The 24,017-nt window shown below is 60.9% G+C and overlaps 1 protein-coding gene across 1 annotated transcript; it reads left to right on the top strand.

Annotated features, from left to right (window-relative positions):
- The first annotated feature begins 3,956 nt into the window (after nucleotides 1–3,956).
- On the top strand, nucleotides 3,957–23,728 carry ANPEP (alanyl aminopeptidase, membrane). Its single transcript, XM_062204831.1, has 21 exons — nucleotides 3,957–4,009; nucleotides 9,292–10,099; nucleotides 10,442–10,584; nucleotides 10,669–10,805; nucleotides 11,088–11,214; nucleotides 11,297–11,451; nucleotides 11,680–11,793; nucleotides 11,904–12,047; nucleotides 12,181–12,246; nucleotides 12,340–12,405; nucleotides 13,189–13,364; nucleotides 13,455–13,534; nucleotides 14,089–14,222; nucleotides 14,314–14,369; nucleotides 14,773–14,920; nucleotides 18,701–18,792; nucleotides 19,575–19,685; nucleotides 20,506–20,673; nucleotides 21,159–21,299; nucleotides 21,524–21,605; nucleotides 23,170–23,728. The coding sequence occupies exons 2-21, from the start codon at nucleotides 9,495–9,497 to the stop codon at nucleotides 23,320–23,322; spliced, it is 2,898 nt and encodes a 965-aa protein (XP_062060815.1). The 5' UTR covers nucleotides 3,957–4,009; nucleotides 9,292–9,494; the 3' UTR covers nucleotides 23,323–23,728.
- Nucleotides 23,729–24,017: the final 289 nt, after the last annotated feature.

Genomic DNA, 24,017 nt, shown 5'->3' with positions numbered 1-24,017 from the left:
GGAGCACCCTGGTCCCAGCTGCTCCTGATCCAGCTTCCTCTAATGCCCAGGAAGGCAGCAGATGATGGCCCAGGGACTTGGGCCACTGCCACTTATGTGGGAACCGACAGAGTTCCTGGCTTCAGCATGGCCCAGCCCTGGCTGTTGTGAACCAGCAGACAGATCTCTCCGTCTCTCGCTATAGGTTCTCTGCCTTTCCAGTAAATAGATAAATAAATCTTCTTTTAAAAGAACAAAAAGGAGGCCGGCGCTGTGGCGTAGTAGGTAAAGCTGCCGCCTGCAGTGCTGGCATCCCATATGAGTGCCGGTTCGAGTCCCAGCTACTCTACTTACAACCCAGCTCTCTACTATGACCTGGGAAAGCAGCGGAAGATGGCCTAAGTCCTTGGGTCCCTGCATCCACGTGGGAGACCCGGAAGAAACTCCTGGCTCCTGGCTTCAGATTGGCACAGCTCCGGCCGTTGTGGCCATCTGGGGAGTGAACCATCGGATGGAAGACCTCTCTCTCACCTTCTCTCTCTCTCTCTCTCTCTCTCTCTCTCAGCCTCTGCCTCTCTGTAACTCTGCCTTTCAAATAGATAAATAAATCTTAAAAAAAAAAAAAAAAAAAGAGAAAACCATCTCTCCCCGGCCCTGGTGCAGCTGCGGGTTTCCCGGGTGCTGCCTAGGGCTGCGGAGCCACTGTGGGCGTGTTCGGCACACATCCCATGCCCCGCCCTGTCCACTGGAACCCTGCTCTGCCTCGGCTTTCCCCACCCAACAACTCCTCTTGGGGCCCCTGTCATCGCGAGCGCCCAGCACTGTGCTTTAGCGCAGCTGTAAATATTCCATCGGATGAGCCTGGGACCGGCGTATCTCGTCTCTGCGGCTAGTTCCAAGTTATTTCCTCTCCCAGACGACCCAGCGGCACTCATGGCTGCAGGGTCTCTGTACATCTGTAAGATATTTCCAGGAGCGCTGAGTCAAACAGGAGACGAGTTCATGTGCTTGATAAATATTGCCAATCGCCTCCTTCACGGCTGAGCCAGCTTCCAGCCAGCCAGCAATGCAGGGGCCGGGGCTGGGCGGGGGGGCGGGGGGGGGTGGGGGTGGGGGTGGTGGTGGTGGAGGTGGTCCTTTCCTCCTGCCCTTGCCAACAGTGTTAGAAGTTTTTAAAGTCCTTGCTGTTGGAGACTGGCGCTATGGTGCAGCAGGTTAAGCCACGGCCTCCAGTGCTGGTATCCCACTTGGGCATCGGTTTGAATCCTGGCTGCTCCACTTCGGATCCAGCTCCCTGCTAATGCACCTGGGAAAGCAAAAGACAGCCCAAGTGCTTGGGCCCCTGCACCCACATGGGAGACCCAGAAGAAGCTCCTGTCTCTCCATTGTAGCCATTTGAGGAGTGAACCAGCTGATGGAAGATCTCTCCCCCTCCCCTCTGTATCTCTGCCTTTCAAATAAATAAATCTTTAAAAAAAACCAAACTCCTGCTGATCTGACAAGTGAAGAATATTTTTTGTAGCTATGATGTTCTCTGATCTCTCTTTAGGAGTTATTGAGCTGCTTTTCACACATTAATAGCTCATAGGAACCACCGTTTTCCACAAACTGTCTCACTTTGAGACATGGTTCATTCTTCAATGATTTCTGCAATGTTTGCAGATGTCAGAGACATCAACCGCTTGCTGTATTATGGGTGATCTTTCTTTCCCCCCAGTTCGAATTGCACTTTTCTCGTAGTGGTTTTTCCCAAGGCACAAATTTCATCTTATTATATAGTTGAATTCAGTCATTTTTTTCATTTAAAATATGTATTTATTTGAAAGGCAGAGAGACAGAGATCTTCCATTTGGTTTATTCCCCAAATTTTCACAATAGCCAAGGCTGGGCCAGGCTGAAGCCAGGAGCCAGGAAATCAGTCTGGGTCTCCCATGTGGCTGGCAGGGACCCAAGTGCTTGAGCCATCACCTGCTGCCTCCCAGGGTGTGCATTCGCAGGGAGCTGGAGTCAGAGGGGAGTCAGGACTTGACCCAGGTACCTTGATGTCTTAACTGCTTGGCCAAATGCCTGCCCCGAATTTTTTCCTTTGGGCTTCTGGCTTTCTATAATGCTTACCTCCTGACTGGAAGATTTTTTTTTTAAAGAGATTTATTTATTTATTTGAAAGTCAGAGTTACACAGAGAGAGGAGAGGCAGAGAGAGAGAGGTCTTCCAGGGGGGCAGCGCTGTGGCACAGCAGGTTAAAGCCCTGGCCTGAAGTGCCAGCATCCCATATGGGCTCAGGTTCTAGTCCCAGCTGTTCCAGTTCCGATCCAGCTCTCTGCTATGGCCTGAGATAGCAGTAGAAGATGGCCCAAGTGCTTGGGCCCCTGCACCCGTGTGGGAGACCCGGAAGAAGCTCCTGGCTCCTGGCTTCGGATCAGCGCAGATCTAGCCATTGCGGCCATCTGGGGAGTGAACCAGAGGATGGAAGACCTCTCTCTCTGTCTCTACCTCTCTCTGTAACTCATCTTTCAAATAAATAAAATAAATCTTAAAAAAAAAAAAAAGTTCTTCCATCTGGTAGTTCGTTCTCCAATTGTCCGCAAATGCCAGAGCTGAGCTGATCTGAAGCCAGGAGCTTCTTCCAGGTCTCCCACATGAGTGCAGGGGCCCAAGCACTTGGGCCATCTTCTACCACTTTCCCAGGCCATTAGCAGAGAGCTGGATGGCAAGTGGAGCAGCTGGGACTTGAACCATACGTGATGCCAGCACTGCAGGTGGTGGCTTTAACCTGCTGAGGCACAGCACTGGCCCCTAGGCTAAATCCTGAAAGTGACCGTCCCTTCTGTCCACAGAGAAAGTGGGGGTGCACTGACACCAAGACAGGAGGATCCACCTCTCAAGTCCCCTGAGAGCCTCAGGTGCGGGAAGGAGGGGCCCAGGTGGAAGATCGCCCAGGCTGGATTTAGTTTTTCCCCACTTGTGAGCCACACAGTCGGCTCTGGGGGAGGGTTCTGGGGGAGGGACCGGGCAGGCAGCAGCCTGCAGGGAGAGAGGAGACCCAGGGGGGCCTGGCGGGTCTCCCTGAGAGCCTGCAGAGTCTTACTTTACACACAATCCTTTGTCCCACTAACCTTGTGACCTGGTTTTGAGGATGAGAGCGGAGGATCAGGAAGGGGAAGCAGGGCTGCGACTCAGAGACACCGATGGTCACTGTGGTCGCCAAGGTTAGAGCCAGTGCAAGCCTAACTGCACAGCCCAAACGCCGGTGTCTGTCCCTTGCAGGTGGTACGGAAGCGCTCCTCAGTGGTCTCAGAGCCAGGGGCCAAGAGCAGAGTGAGGACAAACCCTGCGGACAGGAAGGGGCCACCAGCCAAGGGCTGCGCGCAGAGCCGGGGGGGGGGGGGGGGGGGGGGGACACGCTGGGGACTTCTCACCTACAGAGCCGTGCCACGCCGAATCCGTGTGGCTGTGTGGCGGCTCTGGGAACACAAGTGCCACCTGGGACGCCAGCCCCGCGCTTCCCCGCCCTCTCCCCGACCACCACGCAGGGCCAGCCGCCGGCATCTGAAAGCACCCAGCTGCTTCGCCCTGGGCGAAGCTGTGCCCCTCCCCCGACGGCAGATGCCATCCAGATGCGAAGGGCGGGGCGGGGCCGGAGGGGAGAGCCGGGTTGGGGGTGGGGGGACCAGGGCCCCAGAGCGGTCCCAGGCTTGCGGGAGGGGCCGTCGGGGGAGCGGCCTGGGGGCTCCGGAGGGCGCGGCGGGCAGGCGGGGTTAGCCTGGGGGAGTGGTGCTGGGGTCAGGTTACTTCCCTTTAAAAAGACGGGACGGGAGGCGCCCGTCCCGGCGGGGAGCGGCGGGGCGGCCCGCGTCCGAGGAGCGCGCGGCTCAGGCAAGTGGGGCGCGGCCGGAGAGGCGGGCGCCGGGGCGGGGAGGGGGAGCTGCGGGGCCGTTGGGTGGGCGGGGGCTGCAGGAGCCGAGGGCCCGCGACAGCCCGCGCGTGCAGAGGGCCGGACAGCTGCGCCGGACGCTTCCTTCTCAGATGGGTAAACCGAGGGCCGAGGGGAGCCAAGAATTCTCGGTGCCAAGCGCCCACTCGGATCTCACGGCCAAATAGGCGCCACCGCAGGCTGGACGACCTCCCATCCGGGGGCGGCCCCAAGCTGGGGAGGGGGCGGCGGGACAGGGGACGCCAGGGGCGATCCCAGTGGGCAGCCAGGCCCCGCGCTGGGCGTGCCGCCGACGGAGGTGGGCGGAGCCTGAGGTGAGAGACCCTTGGGGTCTCTAACCGGCCTCCACCGGAACCGGGGTGCAGCCTGGGGTCGCAGGCGCTGTCCCTGGCCCCTGGCTTTTGCCGCGTGGGGGAAGCCCTGCATCCCAGGCCCGCTGAAGAAGAACTGGGTCTCGGTTTAAATGCCGGTTTCCAAGCCTTTGCTCTTTCCCATTGCACCTGGGGCGCCCCCGAAATAGGGCCTGCGGGGGCCTTATCCCTGCCCATCTTTGAAGCCCCCAGCTGTGCAAGCAGCATTGGCCTGGGGCTGGGGACTTGAGTCTTCTTCCTCCTACTCCACCGGTCCCAGCTGCCGGCACCAACCAGGCGGTGGGGATGGGTGGTCAGAGCACTGGTTCCTCACCTTCCATCTGAGCATGGCTTGGCCCTGAGACCCCGGATCCTCCCCCTGGGCTTCAGTTGAATTAAACCTGCGAAGGTGGCTTCTGGGCTGGTGGGTTTGAGGAGGGGCCGTAGGCATGTATGTGGGCGGGATTGGCCAGGAGGAAGTTGGAGGGCCAGCTCACTGCCGGCCGGCTGGCCCAAGCCCACTGTCATCGCCTCCAGCCGCCTCCTGTGGAGCCCTGGAGTCTGAGGCTAGTCCAGGAGCACAGGGGCCACCCCAAGGGCTGCTCCCATTTCACAGGTGGGAGGTTGGAGGCAGCTCAGTCCCCTTCCTGGTATTCCCCAGCATCTCCTGGGGGGGAGGGGGAGGGGCCAGCTCCCGAAGCCAAGTCCTCCAGCCCCTTTTGCTTCCAGAATTTCACTGCAAGACACCCTGAGCAGGTCGGTGGGGATCCCTGGGCACTGGGCCCAGTCGCTCGGCTTGTGGCTCTGGTCGAAGATCTGGGACCCCCTTGCTGGGGGCTTTTCGAGGTTCCCAGAGGGATGGTATGGACAATGGCCCACTGCTCACACAGCAGCATGGACACCCTTCCCTGGCCTGCGCCCCACTCCCTGTGTCTGTCCCCAGAGCCCCTGCAGGGGCCCTAGCCACACCTTTGGAGGCAGGGCCAGGGTCCCCGCTGGCCAAACAGTTCCAGCCCCCCAGTCCCTGCCAAGTCCTGGTCTGCGTGAAAGGGTGCGTGTCCCCTCCTGTGGGCTTTAGCGCTCACGGGCACTGCTAGAGGGGTACCTGGGGGCTGCATGGGGGGTTACACAGATGGAGCCACCAGGCTGGCTCTGCAGCCCCCTCCCCCAAGGGCCCCCTCTGCACCCCACCCGAGCGCTCTGTTTTAGGCTGGAGAAGCTGAAGGGAACCGATTTCCCATCAAGGCTTCTACGGTTCTCACAGGATGGACAACAACTCAGGGGCTCCCAGAGGAAGCGCCCTGGGGGCTGGCCCCGGGCCCAGACTGACACAGCTGTCTGTGCTGGAGGCCTCCAGAGCCCGGGAGGGGCTGGTGTCCCAAGCTGGGCCCAGCCTTTTCCCCCGCCCCTTGAGCTGCTCCTTAGAGCAGACAAAGGGGCTGCAGGTTGTCCTGAGGCCCCGCCCAGCCGCAGGTGCAGGTGGGCACATGGAGTGAGAATGGGAAAGGCCCTGACACTGGCCAGCCGTGCCCAGGCCCCCAGCGTCTTCATGCTGGGACAGAAGGCATCTCTGATGGCGCATGTGGAACCAAGCAGCCTCCAAAGGCCAGTGCTGGGCCGGTCTGAAGCCAGGAGTCAGGAGCTGCCTCCGGGTCTCCCACGTGGGTGCAGGGGCCCAAGCACTTGGGCCATCTTCTGCTGCTTTCCCAGGCGCGTTGGCAGGGAGCTGGTTCTGAAGAGGAGCAGCGGGACTGGAACCAGCGCCCATACAGGATACTGGCGTTGCAGGCAGTGACTGCCCACTGTGCCACAGCGCCGGCCCCTTGTGGATTGTAACATTGGGGTTTTTAGTCTAGAAGCACTTTTGTGTCTGGAACAAGGACAAAGGAAGAGCCATAGAAAGCTGCTGTGTTTGGATGGGCGGGGGTCTGGGCGAGGGTCTGGGCCCACGCTCCAGCAGCCACAGTGGTGCCGGCCCTAGAGCCACACAGAATGGCACAGGGGCCCCAAAAGCAGCTACAGGAATATGTTAGGGCCTACCTAGGTGAACAGTTTTTGAACAGTTTTTAAACCGATAGTAGTGAATTGAAATGCATACCCAAAAAAAGTATAATAATAATTCAACCATGATGTGCTGGTCTTTAAAAAAAAGAGATGTATTTATCTGAAAGGCAGAGAGAGAGAGGGAGGGAGAGAGAAAGTGCTTCTGTCCTCCGGCTTACTCTCCAAACAGCAGCAATGGCCCAGGCTGAAGCCAGAAATCCATCCGGGTCTCCCACATGCGTGAAAGGGGCTCAAGCGCTTCCCAGGTGCATTACTGGGGAGCTCCATCAGAAGTGGAGCCGCTGGCACTGTCACGGGGCTTGCAGGAGGCCAAGGTCACAGGCAGTGGCTTCATCCATTGCATTGCAGCAGGCAGTAGACGGGAAAAGGCGAGTCCATGGGACCAGCTTGGGAGGGGGCGGGGGCAAGAGATCAGGGCATGGAGCACAGGGTAGTGGGGGCTGGAGCACACCAGACCCGTAGGCCATGGCAAGCATTGTGCAGGTTGTGTCTAGAGCCACAGAGCCCGCCCTGGGGGGCCCGGGTCCGCCTCTAACCGCATAGCCGGCCTCTTCCCAAGTTCTGTGATAGAGGTGTGAGTTGGAGACTGGGGAGGCGTGGCTCAGATGTGCTGCCATGCATGTTGAGAGCTGGGTTTTGAGGAACAAGTAGGAGTTTGACAGGAGGGAGGGAACAGGATGAGCCAAGGCACAGCGGTGTGCAAAAGCCCACGGGATTCTGGCAGCTGGCAGCCGGAGCCAAGGTCGCACAGACCGGAGCTGAGGTTTCCATCTGAAGGCCCTGGAGGCTGGGGACGGCTGGGAGCAGGAGGGTCCCTGTGCTGAGGCATGCTGGGGGTAGGGGGCGGGGCCACCACTGCCCAGTGGAGGGAGAAGGGTGGGGGGCCAGGCTGGGGCCTGCACAGGCTGGCGTGGTGCCCTGAGCCCAGACTGCTCACCACAGCGCCAGCCTCGGGCTGCCTGCTGCGCCAGCCTGGAAGCCCAAAGGCTCTGTCCAAAAAAGAAAAGATTCCAGGCAGCTGGGCCCCGTGGTCTGCGTCCAAGGCAAACAGGAAGAGACCACGATGGGCCTGCAGCCTCTGCCTTTGTTTGCGGAAGGGATTAGGCCCCGTGGCCTTGTGGGGCTTCCTGCTGCAGGCATGGGGAGGGGGCCTGCAGGCCGAGCAGGGGTGCAGGGGCCGCAGGCTGGCCTCCCTCGGCAGGCTCAGCCCTGATGGAGAGTGGTGGGGAGCCTGTGCCACGTCGCCCTGTGAGCCAGCGTGCCCTCTGGAACCCACCCCGGGGGCCTTCCCGTCGGTGCCCAGGCCTGAGCGGAGAGGTGGCTGCTGGCCACCGCGTCCGCCGGCCTCTGTCCACGCCCCAGGGGCTGCTTTCCACAGGGCTTGCAGGCTCCGAGCACCCACCCACGCCTGGGATTCTCCCGGGGACCCGGCCTGCAGAGCCTGGATGAGAGGGGGCGGTCACTCACCCCCCCTTCCCCGCGCTTGAACCTGAATGAATGGATCATCGTGTCCATCCACGGGCGCGTGCATGTGTTCAGCAAGGCCTCGCGCCCACTCCGGGGTGATGGGGGTGGCAGAGAATGAGGTGTTTGAGGAGCAGCCAGGCACGGGAGCCCCCAAGGCCCTGCCTGCCTGCCGTGGGTGGCCAGGGGCTCAGAGATGGGCCAGGTGCGGGCCAGGATCGGGAAAAGACAGAAGCCGCAGAGTCTTCAGCGAGGACCCTCTCCTGGACTCAGGGTTCATCCGCCCATCCACGCTGTCAGCACAGACAGATGGGGCGGGAGTTTGGGCTGCTTGGGAGACCCGCACCCCCCATGCCGGAGTTCCTGGTTCGAATCCCAGCTCTTCCATTTTTGCTCCAGCTTCCTGCTAATGCACACCCAACGTGGGAGACCCAGATAAGAGTTCCAGGGTCCTGACTTCTCACCTGGACCAGCCCTGGCTTTGTGGGCAACTGGGGAGTGAACTAGCAAAGGGGAGTTCTCTCCAGTCATCGTCACAAGAAGCAAATGGACAAGCGTGCTCAGGGCCAGGGTTTGAGGGAGAAGTTTATGGTGCTGATGGAGCTCCCGGGGACTTGGCCTGGTGAGAGCATCCAGGGCGGCTTCTCTGAGGGAGACTTGAAGGATGAACAGGGCAAGATGTTTCTGGCGGCAGGAGTAGCATGTGCCAAGGCCCTGTGGTGGAAGGCTGGAGTGGCCGGAGCGGTGTGACAGGGGAGCGTGATGGGCCTGAGGCTGGGGAGCGGGCAGGCTGATCGCTGCTGGACCAGGGGTTTGGGTCCCTAGGAGCCAAAGGAAGGTTTTAAGCGTTGGTGCGAAGCGATCTCATGTGTGTGGCGAGCAGGTTTGAGGGGCCCGAGCGGAAGTGGGATGAGATGCAGCAGTACACAGGGATGGGGTGACGGGGATGTAGGGGTGAGGGTCGCGAGGCGGAAGGCGTGCTGCTGTGAGAGCTCGGAGCTTCGCATCTCCCGAGCACGGGAAGAGCGGCCGAGCTGTGGGTCTGACGGAGGGAGTGGCCGCTGGGCTCTGCCCGTGGCGTCCAGTGTGGCTTCCCAGCAAATCTGTCATTAGAGGAAAGAGGTCCAGGAAAGTACCTGCGCCAGGCCACGGCTGGGGAGAGGTTAAGCTTCCAGCCGCCTCCTGGCGTTTGAAAGAGAAAAGGCAGAGCTAATCACCCGGAGTCGCTTTATTCTGAGCTAATTGAGGACTTGGGACGGGCAGGGGCTGGGAGAAGTCCCTGCTGGGCAAGCACGAGGCAGAGGTGGAGGCGGGGCCTTGTGGCCCAGGAGCCCCTGGCACGTCCCTGGCCCTGGCTGTGTGCTCTGTGCGTGTCCCACCTGGGATGCCTGGGAAGCATCTCCCCACCCCTTGACTGTAACCCCCATCCTACCGCTGCAGCTGCCCCTGGGGTCCGAAGCCACCCGCTCCAGCCTGTAACCCAACACTGTTTGCCCCCAGCAGGTGCCCCTGAGCCGCACTCCCAACACCGTGCTTGGACCAGCCCCTGCCCGGTGCAGTGACCTTCGCCTGTCTGAGCCTTGGTTAATTTTTGCCCAGTTGAAAGGCAGTGGGGCTCCTCCCCTTGGGGGATATAAGCCTGGCCCTGGGCTGCTCCCGTCCCTGCCTGGCCTGAGCTGTCCCAGCTCCCTCCCTGCCTCACCATGGCCAAGGGCTTCTACATTTCCAAGTCGCTGGGCATCCTGGGTATCCTCCTGGGCGTGGCCGCCCTGTGCACCATCGTGGCCCTGTCCGTGGTGTACGCCCATGAGAAGAACAAGAACACGGCTCAGAGCCCCAGCGTGGCCCCCTCGAACCCCACTGTCACCTCCTCCCCCGCCACCACCCTGGACCAGAACCTGCCATGGAACCGGTACCGCCTGCCCAAGACGCTCATCCCTGACTCCTACAACGTGGTCCTGAGGCCCTACTTGACTCCCAACAGCCAAGGGCTCTACATCTTCACCGGCTCGAGCACCGTGCGGTTCACCTGCCAGGAGCCCACCAACGTCATCATCATTCACAGCAAGAAACTCAACTACACCATCACACAGGGGCACCCGGTGGTGCTGCGGGGCGTGGGGGGCTCCCAGCCCCCCGCCATCGACAGCACGGAGTTCGTGGAGCTCACCGAGTACCTGGTGGTGCACCTCCGGGGCCAGCTGGTGGCGGGCAGCCAGTACGAGATGGACACCCAGTTCCAGGGCGAGCTGGCCGACGACTTGGCGGGCTTCTACCGCAGCGAGTACATGGAAGGCGACGTCAGAAAGTAAGCCGGGGCTGGGGCTGCCTGCCGGGGAGGTCCCAGGTGCTGAGGCAGAACCCCAGGCCTCCCCCTTCCGAGGGGGCTGTGGAAGGGAGCCCTCGCCCACCTGGGAGGGAGGAGACGCAGGAGAGACACTTGCCCAAGCTCCCCAGCCAGTGCAGCGATGGGACCTGCATAGACTTAGACTGAACCCCGAAGCAGCACCTGTCTCCCCCAAGCCAGCTGGCGGGACAGGAGGCAGAGAAGGCAGGGATGTGGCTGGAACGGCCTCCTGAGCACCCCTTCCCCTGCAAAGCCCTCCCCCACCCCTGCACACACACTCCCCTGACATCTGGGTTTGCACAGGGTGGTGGCCACGACACAGATGCAGGCTGCAGATGCCCGGAAATCTTTCCCGTGCTTTGATGAGCCGGCGATGAAGGCCACGTTCAACATCACGCTCATCCACCCCAGGAGCTACACGGCCCTGTCCAACATGCTTCCCAAAAGTGAGTGGGTCGGCCCGGGGCCCCGGGGTGCAGGGTGGGAGGGAGCGTGTGTCCCCACACGTCCCTGTGTTCCACGCCCAAAAGGCAGCACCGAACTCCCAGAAGACCCCAGCTGGAACGTCACGGAGTTCCACACCACCCGCAAGATGTCCACGTACCTGCTGGCCTACATCGTCAGTGAGTTCACGCACATAGAGGGCCAGTCACCCAATAACGTCCTGGTACGTCCTGGGCCCCAGCTAGCCCTGGGTCCTCAACCCCACTCCAGCTTCTCCATGCTTAGGCACTGTCCGAACCCAGCTCCGAACGCGTGCCAGACACGTGGTGGCTGTGACCAATGTTATTCCCCAGAGGCCCTCCCTGGGAGCCACAGCCCCTCAGGGCGCCACCCCCCCCCCCCCCCCCCCGCTTCTCCGGTTAACCTGCATGGGCCCCAGCCCTGGCCCGAAGAGGGCTTCCCCCGGTTCAAGAGGGGCCCCTGACCTCTTTTCGCCGCCTTGCAGATCCGGATCTGGGCTCGGCCCAGCGCCATCAACGAAGGCCATGGCCAGTACGCCCTGAATGTCACGGGCCCCATCCTAAACTTCTTTGCCAACCATTATAACACTCCTTACCCGCTCGAAAAATCTGGTGAGTGAGGGGCCTTGAGGAGGGAGGCAGGCTGGGGCGCCCCACCCAGGGGCCATCGGCCCACAAGATACCCTCTTCCCAGACCAGATCGGCCTGCCCGACTTCAACGCCGGGGCCATGGAGAACTGGGGCCTGGTGACCTACCGGGAGAACGCCCTGCTCTTCGACCCCCTGGTGTCCTCCAGCAGCAACAAGGAGCGAGTGGTCACCGTGGTTGCCCACGAGCTGGCCCACCAGGTAGCCCCCATCATGGGGAGTGCTGGGAGAGAAGGGGGTGGGGCTGTGATAGGCTCCGCCCTGAGCCACTGCAGAGGGAGGGGCCCTGGCAGGGCAGCAGGGAGGGGGTCCCAGTGATGCCAGGACCTGGGGCCTGGGCGGGTGGCTACTAGGCCGAGAGCAGGGCCAGTGCTGTCCCAGCCACTCGGGGAAGCGTGTGGCTTTGGGGCTGACTCCCTTCTCTGGCAGTGGTTTGGGAACCTGGTGACCATAGACTGGTGGAATGACCTGTGGCTGAACGAAGGCTTTGCCTCCTACGTGGAGTACCTGGGCGCTGACTACGCAGAGCCCACCTGGAATCTGGTGAGCCAGCTGCACCCCCGGGGGTCGGGGGCTGGGGCGGGCAGGTGGAGGAACCACGCCCACTCACCAGGCCAGACTGCTGATGGCCGAGGTGGTGGGTTATTGTGCAGAAAGACCTCATAGTGCTGAACGAACTGCACTACGTGATGGCCGTGGACGCCCTGGCCTCCTCCCACCCCCTGTCCTCCCCCGCCGACGAGGTTGTCACGCCCGCCCAGATCAGCGAGCTCTTCGACGCCATCAGCTACAGCAAGGTGCTGCCTCGGCCCTGCCCACGGTCATGGGCTTGGGGAGGGAGATGGGGCACTGGCCCTGGGGGCACAGCGGGCAGGACAGCACCCAGGTCCTCCCGCAGCCTCCTCAGCCCCTCCCTGTCTGCCTCCACAGGGCGCCTCTGTCCTTAGGATGCTGTCCAGCTTCCTGACCGAGGACCTGTTCAAGGAGGGCCTGGCGGTGAGCACAGAGACCCTGGCCAGCCCTGGGGGTGGCTCTCTGGCCTCCCCCCCACCCCAAACTCGGCACTCACCTAGGTCTGTCTTCCCACAGTCCTACCTGCACACTTTTGAGTACCAGAACACCATCTACCTGGACCTGTGGGAGCACCTGCAGCGGGTGCGTAACAGCCAGCCCCCAAAGACTTCAGCAGGGGGTGCGGTGGGGAGGCTGTCCTGAGTACCGGGGGCAGCACAGGCCAGAGTAGGGGCTGGGCTCCCCTGTTTCTGGCTGGGACAGGCCCTGGAGAGCCTTGGTTGCTCGTCTGTGCAATGGGTGTGCTGATGGTTCCAGGGACAAGAGCTTCCTCTTAGTGGAGAGGACACAGTCCCGGGGCTTCCTGAGCCTGGATCCTCCTCCCCTACCAGAACTTTGGAGCCAGTCTTTTCCCTACTCAGCACTCCCGGCTGCCCTGTGCCCCATCCAGCCCCTGTCTGTGGCCAAACCCTTTGCCCACCACGCCCACCTGCCTGCCTGCCTGCCTGCCCTCGCAGCCATCCCACTGACCCCGCCCCACTTGGGGCTGGAGTCCACACTCCCCCCGTGCCCCCATCCGACACCAGCCTCCTTAGCTGAGGTCATGGCCTCTTTCAGTGCCAGCACCCCTCCCCCACAACCCTAGATTCCAGTCCAGCTGCCCCCTTCCGCTCCCTGCTCCCCGTGGCCACTGCCCTGCCAGTTCCCATGGCCAGTCCCACCCACAAGGGGCAGCCAGGGTCTTGTCCAGGCCCTGGGTCCCTCCTGGCCATCTCCAGCCCGGCCCCCCTCCCCTGCCCCCTCCCTCCCTCCCTCTGGCCTGCTCCCTGCATAGCTGCAGCAGGACCCTGGCTCCTGCCTCCCACCCAGGGTCCCCGAGACTGCCCCAGGCGGGTGGGGACAGCCTCGCACTGTGCTCTGCTGCAGGCCGTGGACAACCAGTCGGCGGTCCAGCTGCCCACCACTGTGCGCGCCATCATGGACCGCTGGATCCTGCAGATGGGCTTCCCGGTCGTCACCGTGAACACAACCAACGGGATCATCTCCCAGCAGCACTTCCTCTTGGACCCCGCGTCCAATGTCACTCGCCCGTCAGAGTTCAAGTGAGCACGCGGGGTGCCGGGGGCCAAGCCTGGTGTCTGAGACGGAGCCTGGGCAGGCGCTCACCGCCCGCTGCCGGGCTCTGGTTGCAGCTATCTGTGGATTGTCCCTGTCTCGTCCATGCGGAATGGCGTGCAGCAGCAGGAATTCTGGCTGGAAGGCGTCGAGCAAAGTAACCGGACCCTGCCCTCATGGGTGGTGCTCGCCCCACACTCCCAGCTGTGTGCAGAGGGCTGTGCGGGCGCGGGGAGGGTCTCAGCCTCTGCTTTGCTGCTGCCCGGCTGTGTGACCCTGGGCAAACGACCATCCCTCTCTGCTCGCCATGTCAGCATCCGTGAAATGGGGCTGAGAACCCCGGGCTGGCTGAGGGTTAAAGGAGAGAATCCATAGAAAAGTCTTCAGGCACAGCCTGGTACAGGGTTGCAACAGTCCCACCCTGCCAGGCATGAGGGAGTGAAGGTCACAGCCAGATGGCTCTGTCTGGGCCCAGGCTGGCAGTGAGAGGGAGGGAGAGAGCAGTGAATAGCATTCTAGCGCCTGTGATTGGGCTACTGGGATAGGGGGCTGGGAATAAAGGAACTTGCGTTTCAGAGTAGTCAGGGAAGGCTTCCTGGAGGAGGTGAGCTCATCAGGAAGAATGGGCATTAGCCAGGCTAACGCAGTCCGGAGAGGAGGCCATGGCTGCCTGAGCAGCCCCTTGCTCCAAAGATCTGGTCCCTCCCACAGCCCAGAACTCCCTGTTTAGAGCGGAAGGCGATGACTGGATCCTTGCAAACCTCAACGTGACGGGGTATTACCAGGTGAACTACGATGAAGGCAACTGGAGGAAGATTCGGACTCAGCTGGAGACCAACCCCTCGGTGGGTGTCCCCTGCCCCAGGACAGGACTGCAGGGCCACACGCTTGCTCTCCGTGGCCAGCCCGAGCTCACACGCCCTGCTTCCCTTGCAGGTCATCCCTGTCATCAATCGGGCACAGATAATCCACGACGCCTTCAACCTGGCCAGGTGAGGGCAGGTTCCGGGGTGCGAGCTGTGCCCCCTCTCAGGGCAGCAGGCTCCCCGGGCTCCCTCCCTCGGTCCCAGCACACCCACTTCACAGATGCCACTCAGCTCGCAAGTGAAAGGGGGTGGGCGGAGTTCGTAGCAGAGCCTTTTTCTTGTGAGCTGAGTGGCCTTGGGACTGTCGGGTCACTTCTTTGAGCCTTGGTCTTCTCATCTGTAAAATGGGTACAATGAGCGAGGGCACCGGTTGCTGCATTCCCCAAGGCAAATGCTGGCTGTGGGACCTCGGGCTCCTGGAAGGCCCATTCTTGAGAGCTTGGCCTGGGTTTCCAGCTGTGGCTGAGCTGGAGGCCGTGCTTACTTGAGCTCCTCTGTGTTTTTTTGTTTTTTTTGTTTTTTTTCCCAGTGCCCAAAAAATCCCCGTCACACTGGCACTAGATAACACCCTCTTCCTGATCCGAGAGACCGAGTACATGCCCTGGCAGGCAGCCCTGAGCAGCCTGAGCTACTTCAAGCTCATGTTCGACCGCTCCGAGGTCTACGGCCCCATGAAGGTATGGAACCGCCCGGTGGGGTGCCAGGGCGTCCACACGCGTGCACCTGTTCTTGCCCAGCATCGGGAGCTACCGGGAAGATTCCCTGGTCAAGTCCTTTCCCGAGCGCAGGCCTGGCGGAGGGGGCGGGAGGGAGAGGTCGCAGAGCAGGAGGGAGGCGGGACTGAGCAGGTGCAGTGGTTAATGCAGAGGGGGATGGGAACAGCACGCTGGGGCTTGCGGCAGAGTTTGCTGCTTTGAAGCGCGGGAAGTGAATGCTTCGGGGAGGCCCAGAAAAGGCCCCTGTGCAGGGGAGGTGGCCACAGAAGACCTGTCCTTGCGCAGCTCTGTGGCCTGGCCTCCTCCCCGCTCAGCCCAGGGAGAGGCCCCTCCCTGCCGGGGGAGGCGCTGGATGGATTTTATTGGAGGGAAGCGAGCTTGTTGTGGCTGAAGTTAAGTGGGTAGGATGTTCCTGGCAGGTTGTTGATAAAGACAGGAAACAGACAAGAAACCCAGGAAACACTGAGGTGTCCAACACCGGGGGATTGGTTAGGCTAAGGTAGCACCCCCGTTTGATGAGATGTTACGTGGCCATCAGAGCGTGCTTGAAGAGGTAATTTTTTTATGAAAAAAAAAAATGTAAAATTAAGGATCCACAGCCAGTCATGGTGAGCGAGGTGCTTTGGTGGAGGAAGTTCCAAGCCTGTGACCTGCTTGCCCCATGCCGTTCCGCCCCCTCAGGAACTCAAATCCTAAAAGGAGAGGGGACTTCAAAACCTGCACTCTCCCATGTGCCTGTGGGGGGTCCGGCTCCCTGCTGCGGTGCCCCACCCCGGGAAGCGGCAGGTGATGGCCCAAGTGCTGGGGTCCCTGCCACCCATGTGGGAGATCCTGAGGCAGTCCAGACTCCTGGCTTTGGCCTGGAGCAGCTCCAGCTATTAGGGGAATTTAGGGAGTGAACCAGTGGATGGGAGGTCTGTGTGTGTGTGCGTGTGCGCGTGTGTTTCAAATAAAATAGTTTTTTTTTCCAAGACTCATGGCTCATAGGAAAATGGAATGAAATGATAAGTTTATTTTGGTGCAAAGGATGTTAAGAGCCATCATTTTTCGTAATTCACCCTTTTCCTGAGCTTTTTAAAGACCTCCTGTATATATGACTCAAGGAAATTTCTGCACCAAAACGAATTTCTCTTTTTCATCGCACTGTCCCGTGAGCTTTTGCACACGCCCTCGGATCTGAGCCTCTGTGGTACTGTGATTGAGCCCAATGCTCAGCTCAGCCACAGAGCTGAGTTCCGCCCACCTGTGACTGACAGGTGCGGGAGGGGACATCCGGGAGCTTGAGGTTTTTCCGGGGGGCGGGGGGTGCCCTCTCCTGCATGGCCCCTTGTGGTTTCTGAAGCCCAGGGGACTCTCTCCTGGGTTCTCTCTCAAGAGCAGCGCGGCTTCCAGAAAGGGCGACCGGGCTTAGAGGCTTCTGGGTAGGGACATCGTGGCCCCCTCCCCGGGTGTTCACGGCCCTGCAGCCGTGGACATTGGCCAGGGGCCTTTCTCAGAGGGGGGCTCTGCACGCGAGCAGCCCGGCTCTCCTCTCAGCCCTGGTGGGCTTGGCTGCGGCTCTGGCCTCGTCCTTCAGCTGAAAACAGCCGCTGCTCCAAGTTTCGCCCGCCCGTCCACCCGTGCAGAAGTCTCTGGGTCGCGGTACAGCAAGCACCAGGATTGCACTCCATCCTGGCGGGGGGGTGGCCAGAGCCACCACAGCGGGGACCCAGAGGAGCCATCATGGGCGCTGTAGGCACAGGAGCCTGGAGGCCCCGAGGCCCCGGGGCGCTTCCCTCGGCCAATTTCTTCTGCTCTTGTCTCTCTGTGCGTTAGCTTCCTCCGCTGCCTCCCTGGACTGCATGGGGGGCTGCTCCTTGCGCCCTCCTGGGCAGACAAGGTGCCTGCCACCCCGTTGCCCGGGGCGAGGCTTCTTAAGCCTTCTTCCTCTCCATCCCCCACCCAAGTTGTCTCTCTCATCAACCGCTGGGGATCCAGCGTGTCCCCCTGCCATGGCCCCACTCTGCGTGTCCCCCTGCCATGGCCCCGCTCTGCGGCCGGCTCTCAGAGGGGACTTGGGCCAGCCCTGGCGTCTCTCCTGCATTTCCTCCCAGCAGCATTGTTTGTTTTGGGCTCCTTTCAAGCTGGAGGCCCGTGCTGTGCCTTTGAGTTTGAGAGCGAGGCTGTAAAACGTGATTGGAAGCAGAGCTCTCTTTGGCAATGCCTGGGGGACTAAAATTGGAAGGATCTAGATCCATTAGCAGCGCCCCTGCACAAGGCTCGCACGCAATCCCGTGCCGAGCAGAAGCTGGGCGGGCCAGCTGGGGTTAGTCACTGCAGCTCTCACGGCCTCAGAATTAGTCTGGGCAGGTGCACACGAGCTCGCGAAGCTTCCCAGCTCCCCAGACCCCGGGAGCCCCTGTGGCCCTGCGGGGTGGAAACCAAGCCCTCTCACTGCGTCTAGGCCCCCTTCCTGGTTCAGTCTCCCCCATGGAGGCTGCTGAGAGCCTGGGGGACTTGGGCGTTCAATTTTCTCTGTAGACTGGCTCTGCCTGCCTGCAACTCCTGGCTCACCTGTGCCCCTGTAGACCCATCCCTTAAGTTCTTTTAAATTTATTTGTTTACTGAAAAGGCAGAGAGAGAGAGAGAGAGAGAGAGAGAGAGAGATTTTCCATCCGCTGGCTCACTCCCCAAATACCTGCAACAGCTGGAGCTGGGTCAAGGCCAAAGCCGGGAGTCTGGAACTCCCAGCAGAGTCCCCCACATGAGGGCAGGGATCCAGTGACACAAGCCACCACCTGCTGCCTCCCAGGGTGCTCATCAGCAGGTAGCTGGAACCAGGAGCAGAGTCAGGCCTCAAGCCCAGGCACTCTGCTATAGGACACAGATGGTGTCCCAACCGCTCTTAGCTACCAGGCCAAGGGCTGCACCCCAGCCCCTTAATTTGGAGCCTTGTCACTCGAGCCCCCTTGCCTCAGGCGCGCCTCCCGCAGGTGCCCGGCTGTGAATTCTCCTGGGTGGCCAGGTCTGGTTCTGCGCGCCCAGCCACCGTGTCCTCTCCCGTTCTCGGGCTTTCTTCCTTCTCCCGCGGTTGCAGGTTCAGCCGGGCACAGGAGCCAGCCTGCCAGACTGAACCTGAGCCGCGGTCCATGGAGGCGCGAGGTCGGCCTTCCGGGGCCAGGTGAAAGGGGCCGTGTGCAGGACTGTAGGTGTGCCACACGAGACACCAAGAGGTGCAGATGACGGGGCAAAGCCTCCGCCTTGGAAATGACAGTGGCGGAGGGGGGGCTCCATGTGGCCTTCTCTCCCCCGCCCCCCGTTTTCCTGTGCTTTCTGAATGCCCCGTGGTGGCTTTCAGCACTGGTGGTGGAGGGAGATGCCTGGACCAAGAGAGAGATCTCCCACCTGCTGGCTCCCGCCTCAAATGCCTACACGTGCTGGGGCTGGACTGGGCTGGGCTGGCTGATGTCAGGAGGTGGGAACAGAATCCAGGGCTCTCCCACATGGGGGACAGGGCCGCAAGGCATTGAGCCCTCCCCGCTGCCTCCCAGGCTGACCTTTAGCAGAATCGGAGCTAGGGTTTGCACGCAGGCACTGGGACCTGGGATGCAGGCGTCCCCGAGCGGCGAATGAACCGCTGTGCCAAACGCCCACCACTGCTGGAAGCTTCAGAGAGCGAGGACGCTCAGCTCAGGCCTGGGCCGCCTTGCACCTGCTCGGTGTGGGTCTTCAAAGCTGTTCCCACCTGTGCTCTTTCTGCAGAACTACCTGAGCAAGCAGGTCCGCCCGCTCTTTGAGCACTTCAGAAGTATTACCGTCAACTGGACACGGCGCCCAGACACCCTGATGGACCAGTGAGTGAGACCCCCAAGGACCTCTCTCTCTCTCTCTTTTTAAGATTTATTTATTTATTTGAAAGTCAGAGTTACACAGAGAGAGGAGAGGCAGAGAGAGAGAGAGAGGGAGAGGGAGAGGGAGCGAGCGAGAGAGAGAGGTCTTCCATCTGATGGTTCACTCCCTAGTTGGCTGCAGTGGCCCAGAGCTGTGCTGATCCGCAGCCATGACCCAGGAGCTTCTTCCGGGACTCCCACGCAGGTGCAGGGGCCCAAGGACTTGGGGCATCTTCCACTGCTTTCCCAGGCCATAGCAGTGAGCTGGATCGGAAGTAGAGCAGCTGGGAATTGAACCAGCGCCTATATGGGATGCTGGCACTGCAGGCCAGGGCATTAACCCGCTGTACCACAGCGCTGCCCCCCACCCCTGGATCTCAAAGGTCATGGTGACCCCTGGCCATGTTCTCCTGAGCCTTCAATGCCTGGCTGGGCTGAAAGAGGGCCTTCCCCATCACCCTTGGAGCAGGGGCCCTGCCGGGAGGCGCTGCATGAGCCAAAACCTTTTCATACAGAAGCCCACCCTGAAGCAGGGCACCCCAGCAGCTGGAGGTCACACAGCTCCCAGGGGTTAAGGCTGGGGCCTGAGCCTGCACTGGCCCCTCCAGCCTCCTGGGCTGCTTTGAGGCGCAAGGAAACTAGGCTGAGCGGGCCAGAGTCTCAGACCCAAGCCTGACCTGGAGCTGGGGTGCATCTCGGCCAGAGTCTGGACCAAGGGTGCTAACCACACGCCACCCCTGGGGCAGGTACAATGAGGTTAACGCCATCAGCACTGCCTGCTCCAATGGGATTCAGGAGTGTGAGACCCTGGTCTCCGATCTCTTCAAGCAATGGATGGACGACCCCAGTAATAACCCGTGAGCGTCTCCCCGTGCCTACCCCGTCTGTCTTCCTGTGCCTCCTCCATCAGTCCCCCTGTGCCTCCTTAGTCTCCCTGTGCCTCCCCCATCAGTCTCCCCGTGCCTCCTTAGTCTCCCCGTGCCTCCCCCTTCAGCCTCCCCATGCCTCCTCCATCAGTTTCCCCATGCCTCCCCTGTCAGTCTCCCTATGCCTCCCCCGTCAGTCTCCCTGTGCCTCCCCCGTCAGTCTCCCTGTGCCTCCTCCATCAGTCTCTCCTGTGCTTCCTCCATCAGTCTCCCCATGCCTCCTCCATCAGTCTCTCCTGTGCCTCCCCCTTCAGTCTCCCCATGCCTCCTCCATCAGTCTCTCCTGTGCCTCCCCCTTCAGTCTCCCCATGCCTCCCCCATCAGTCTCCCTGTGCCTCCTTAGTCTCCCCGTGCCTCCCCCTTCAGCCTCCCCATGCCTCTTCCATCAGTTTCCCCGTGCCTCCCCTGTCAGTCTCCCTATGCCTCCCCCGTCAGTCTCCCTGTGCCTCCTCCATCAGTCTCTCCTGTGCTTCCTCCATCAGTCTCCCCATGCCTCCTCCATCAGTCTCTCCTGTGCCTCCCCCTTCAGTCTCCCCATGCCTCCTCCATCAGTCTCTCCTGTGCCTCCTCCACCAGTCTCCCTGTGCCTCCCCCTTCAGCCTCCCCATGCCTCCTCCATCATTCTCCCTATGCCTCCTCCACCAGTCTCTGCCGTGCCTGCAGCCCACAGTCCTGGTCTCAGCAGCCCCTTGTCCCACCCTCCCTGCTGCTGCTGCCCCACACCTGACAGCTGCACCCCCCCCCCCCCCAGGATCCACCCCAACCTGCGCACCACTGTCTACTGCAATGCCATCGCCCTGGGCGGGGAGAGGGAGTGGGACTTCGCCTGGGAGCAGTTCCGCAGCGCCACCCTGGTGAACGAGGCCGACAAGCTGCGGTCGGCTCTGGCCTGCAGCAACGAGGTGTGGATCCTGAACAGGTGAGGCTCTGGGCAGGGCTGGCTGGCTGAGGCCACCGGGCTCCACCTGCCTCACACAGGCGATCCCTGCACACCTGTATGGCCAGGGAGAGGGGAGGGTGTTCCCATTTTACGGATGAGCACACTGAGGTACAAAGAAGCAAAACTATTTTGCCCAAAGACCTTAAGGTTTCAGCAGTGAGAGCCCCGGGTCTGGGGCTGTGTCCTGGGCCCTGAGTCCCTCTGCATATGCAACCCTTCAAGCCCTGTGACGCTTGGCATAGCCAGGGACCCTGCAATCTTGCTGCCTCCTCTCAGCTCCCTTCTACCGGGGGAGGTGGGACAAGAGGCCCCCTGGTCCTCTGCACGCCAAGGGGATGTTGAGAGGATGCAGGAAGAGGGCCCGTGTGGGCACACGGCCTGGTCCCTGTGGGCCTGGCTTCCCTCCCGACCCGCTGGGCCACAGCCCTGCCAGTGGTCCCACAGCCAGCACCCTCCCCTGCCAGGTACCTGGGCTACACCCTGAACCCTGACTACATCCGGAGGCAGGACGCCACCTCCACCATCAACAGCATCGCCAACAACGTGGTCGGGCAGACCCTGGTCTGGGACTTTGTCCAGAGCAATTGGAAGAGGCTCTTTGAGGAGTGAGTCTGGGGGGCCAGGGGTCTCGGGTTCAGCGTGGGCTGGTTGAAGATTAGCCAAGCTTGAGGGCTCAAGTTGGCAGCAGGCATGGGAAGACGAGGTGTGCTGATGGGGCTGATGGGAGAGTCCTTGGAACATGGGGAGAGCCAGGGCCCCTGCAGGCACCCGCCCTGGAGGCCGGTGCACCTGCTGGGCCCCTCACGGCTCCTCTCTCCATGCCCTGCAGTTTTGGTGGTGGCTCCTTCTCCTTTGCCAATCTCATCCGGGCAGTGACCCGCCGGTTCTCCACTGAGTACGAGCTGCAGCAGGTGAGACGCCAGCCTCTCCTGGGCCCCCTCCCAGTCCCAGGGGACAGCTGCCACCCAGCCCCGGCTGAGCATGGGCTCCGTGCGTCTCTGTGCGGTCTGGCCTCCAGCCTGGAGGAGGGGGCCGAGTAGCCTGCCCTGGTCAATGCTGCCACTCTCATCAGAAAAATTCATTGTGGAATTTGGAGGTAGGGGAACCTAGGGTGAACCTCTACAGAGCCATGATGCAGGTTTAAAAATTACCAACATCTTGCCAACATTATTTTGGGATAGGTAATTTCAAAACACATCACAGATAATTGATTTTATCTGTAAATACTGCACAGTCACAGTCATTAGCAAATCCAAGAAAATGGGCAATTCCTTATTGTCATTTTTTTTTCTTTAAGTTTATTTATGTGAAAGGCAGAGTTAGAGAGAGAGAGACAGACAGACAGAAAGCCCTTCCATCTACTGGTTAACTTCCCAGATGGCCTCAACAGCCACAGCTGGGCCAGGCCAAAGCCAGGAGCCTGGAGGTTGGAGCCCAATTCTTGGCAGGGACCCAAGCACTTGGGCCTTGCCAGGCACATGAGCAGGGAGCTGGATTGGAAGTGGAGCAGCTGGAACTCGAACTGGTGCCCATTCGGGATGCCGGTATTGCAGGCGGTGGCTTTACCTGCTGCGCCCCAGCGCCAGCCCCTTGCCATTCCTTTGTATGGCCAGACGATGCACGTTTCGTCTGTGCAGCAGAAAATGGCACGTGGGTCACTGCCCTTTCTTGGCTGTTACGGATAGTGTTGCTGTGACCGTTCACATAGGTTTTTTTTTTTTTTTCAAACATATGTGCTCATTCCTCCTGGGTGTATTTGGTGACTCTGTTGAACTTCTTGTGAAACCACCACGATGTTCTCCAAAGCATCTCTGCCCTGTGTGTGCAGAGGCCGGTTTCTCCATATTCTGTCAACACTGGGCTTCTTTTTATTTTTCTTTTTTGAGTATTGACATCCTAGTAGGTAGGAAGTGGTATCATATGGTTTTTAAAAACATTTTATTTATTTATTATTTGAAAGGCAGAGAGAGAGAGAGAGAGAATCTTCATCTGCTGCTGCACTCCCCAAATGACTGCAGAAGTTAGGGACTGGGCCAGCCTGAAGCCAGGAGCCTGGAATTCCATCCGGGTCTCCTACATGGAGGCAGGGCCCCAAGCACTTGGGCCCTCCTCCACTGCTTTCCCAGGCACGCTAGCAAGGAGCTGGATTGGAAGTGGAGCTTCGGGGACTTGAACCAGTGCTGTGATACCAGTGCCGCAGGCAGCCCCTTCTTTCCTGTCTGGATTGCATTGAGATTATAATCTGGTTCAAAGCTGAGCCAAGCCAGTGACCCATGACACTTTCCGGGCCTCCCAGGGCTATTTCCCATCCAGAGGGTAGATGTGGACTTTGCCCAGGGACTGGTGAATCACTGTCCCCCCTGTCTCAGGGCCCCGGGGTGGGGGCCCATCCTTGGCTGCGGTGTAGGGGCTGGAGGGGGAGCTGGGGCGGGGAGGGGAGCTGAGAGAAGCTGAGACCCTCCATCTTGCTGGCAGCTGGAGCAATTCAGATTGAACAACTTGGACACGGGCTTCGGCTCGGGCACCCGGGCCCTGGAGCAGGCGCTGGAGAAGACGAGAGCCAACATCAAGTGGGTGCAGGAGAACAAGGAGGCAGTGCTCGCGTGGTTCACGGCAAACAGCGCCTAGTCCTGGGTCCTTCATGTCACCTGGCCCCCACGCCAGGGCCCGCCCACGTGTGCCAAGGCGGCAGCTCCGTCCTCAGGGCCTGAGGCACTTGTGTCCTCCCTCCCAGGACCAAGTCTCCAGCCCAAGCCCCCCTGCTCTGTCCGCGGGGCCTGCCAGGCCGTCCCAAGCGCCTCCCAAGCCCCTGCCCCTCGTGTCAATCTCACCTGGAGCCCGGCACGGATGCCAGGCCCGGGGTAACTGATCTCAGGGAAGCCCAGTCCAGGGCCAGGTGGGCAGAAGCCCTCATCGGAAAAAGGACAGCCTTGAGGGGGCCGCCTGCCCCCTCCCCCACCTTCCCATAAAGACCTCCAACCCGAGGAATCAACAAGGCACAAATCTGTATATTTTTTTTCTAGAACAAATGTAAATAAAGGGTTTCTAAATGAGCTTCGTGAAAGCTGTGTGAGTGCAGCACCTGGAGAGGCCAGGGTGGAGGGGAGCTGGGGTGCATGGGGAACACTGGGATTGGGGGCCCCCAGGAGCACCGTGGGAGAGGCACCTGCCCCGGCCCTTGTACAGGGCTTGTGCACCTGGGCGGCCCTGTCTGCCTGCAGCCGTCATTGCGTTCTCAACGCCTGTGACAAGTTCAAGGTGCTGAGAGCTGGTGGAGGGTTCACGGCTGTGGACGCAGTGGCTCCCACGTGGGTAGTGAGTCC

Source organism: Lepus europaeus, chromosome 11 (assembly GCF_033115175.1).
Source record: "Lepus europaeus isolate LE1 chromosome 11, mLepTim1.pri, whole genome shotgun sequence".
Taxonomy (NCBI): domain Eukaryota; kingdom Metazoa; phylum Chordata; class Mammalia; order Lagomorpha; family Leporidae; genus Lepus; species Lepus europaeus.
Note: the sequence above shows the minus strand (reverse complement) of the source record. Positions and strands in the feature narration are given on the sequence as shown.

Excerpts from the sequence above, each read along its gene's own strand:
- ANPEP (XM_062204831.1), top strand. The coding sequence starts at position 9,495 with ATGGCCAAGGGCTTCTACATTTCCAAGTCGCTGGGCATCCTGGGTATC. Across the intron at positions 10,585-10,668 it reads GTCCAACATGCTTCCCAAAA|GCAGCACCGAACTCCCAGAA; the intron begins GTGAGTGGGTCG and ends CACGCCCAAAAG. Across the intron at positions 12,406-13,188 it reads TGTGGGAGCACCTGCAGCGG|GCCGTGGACAACCAGTCGGC; the intron begins GTGCGTAACAGC and ends GCTCTGCTGCAG.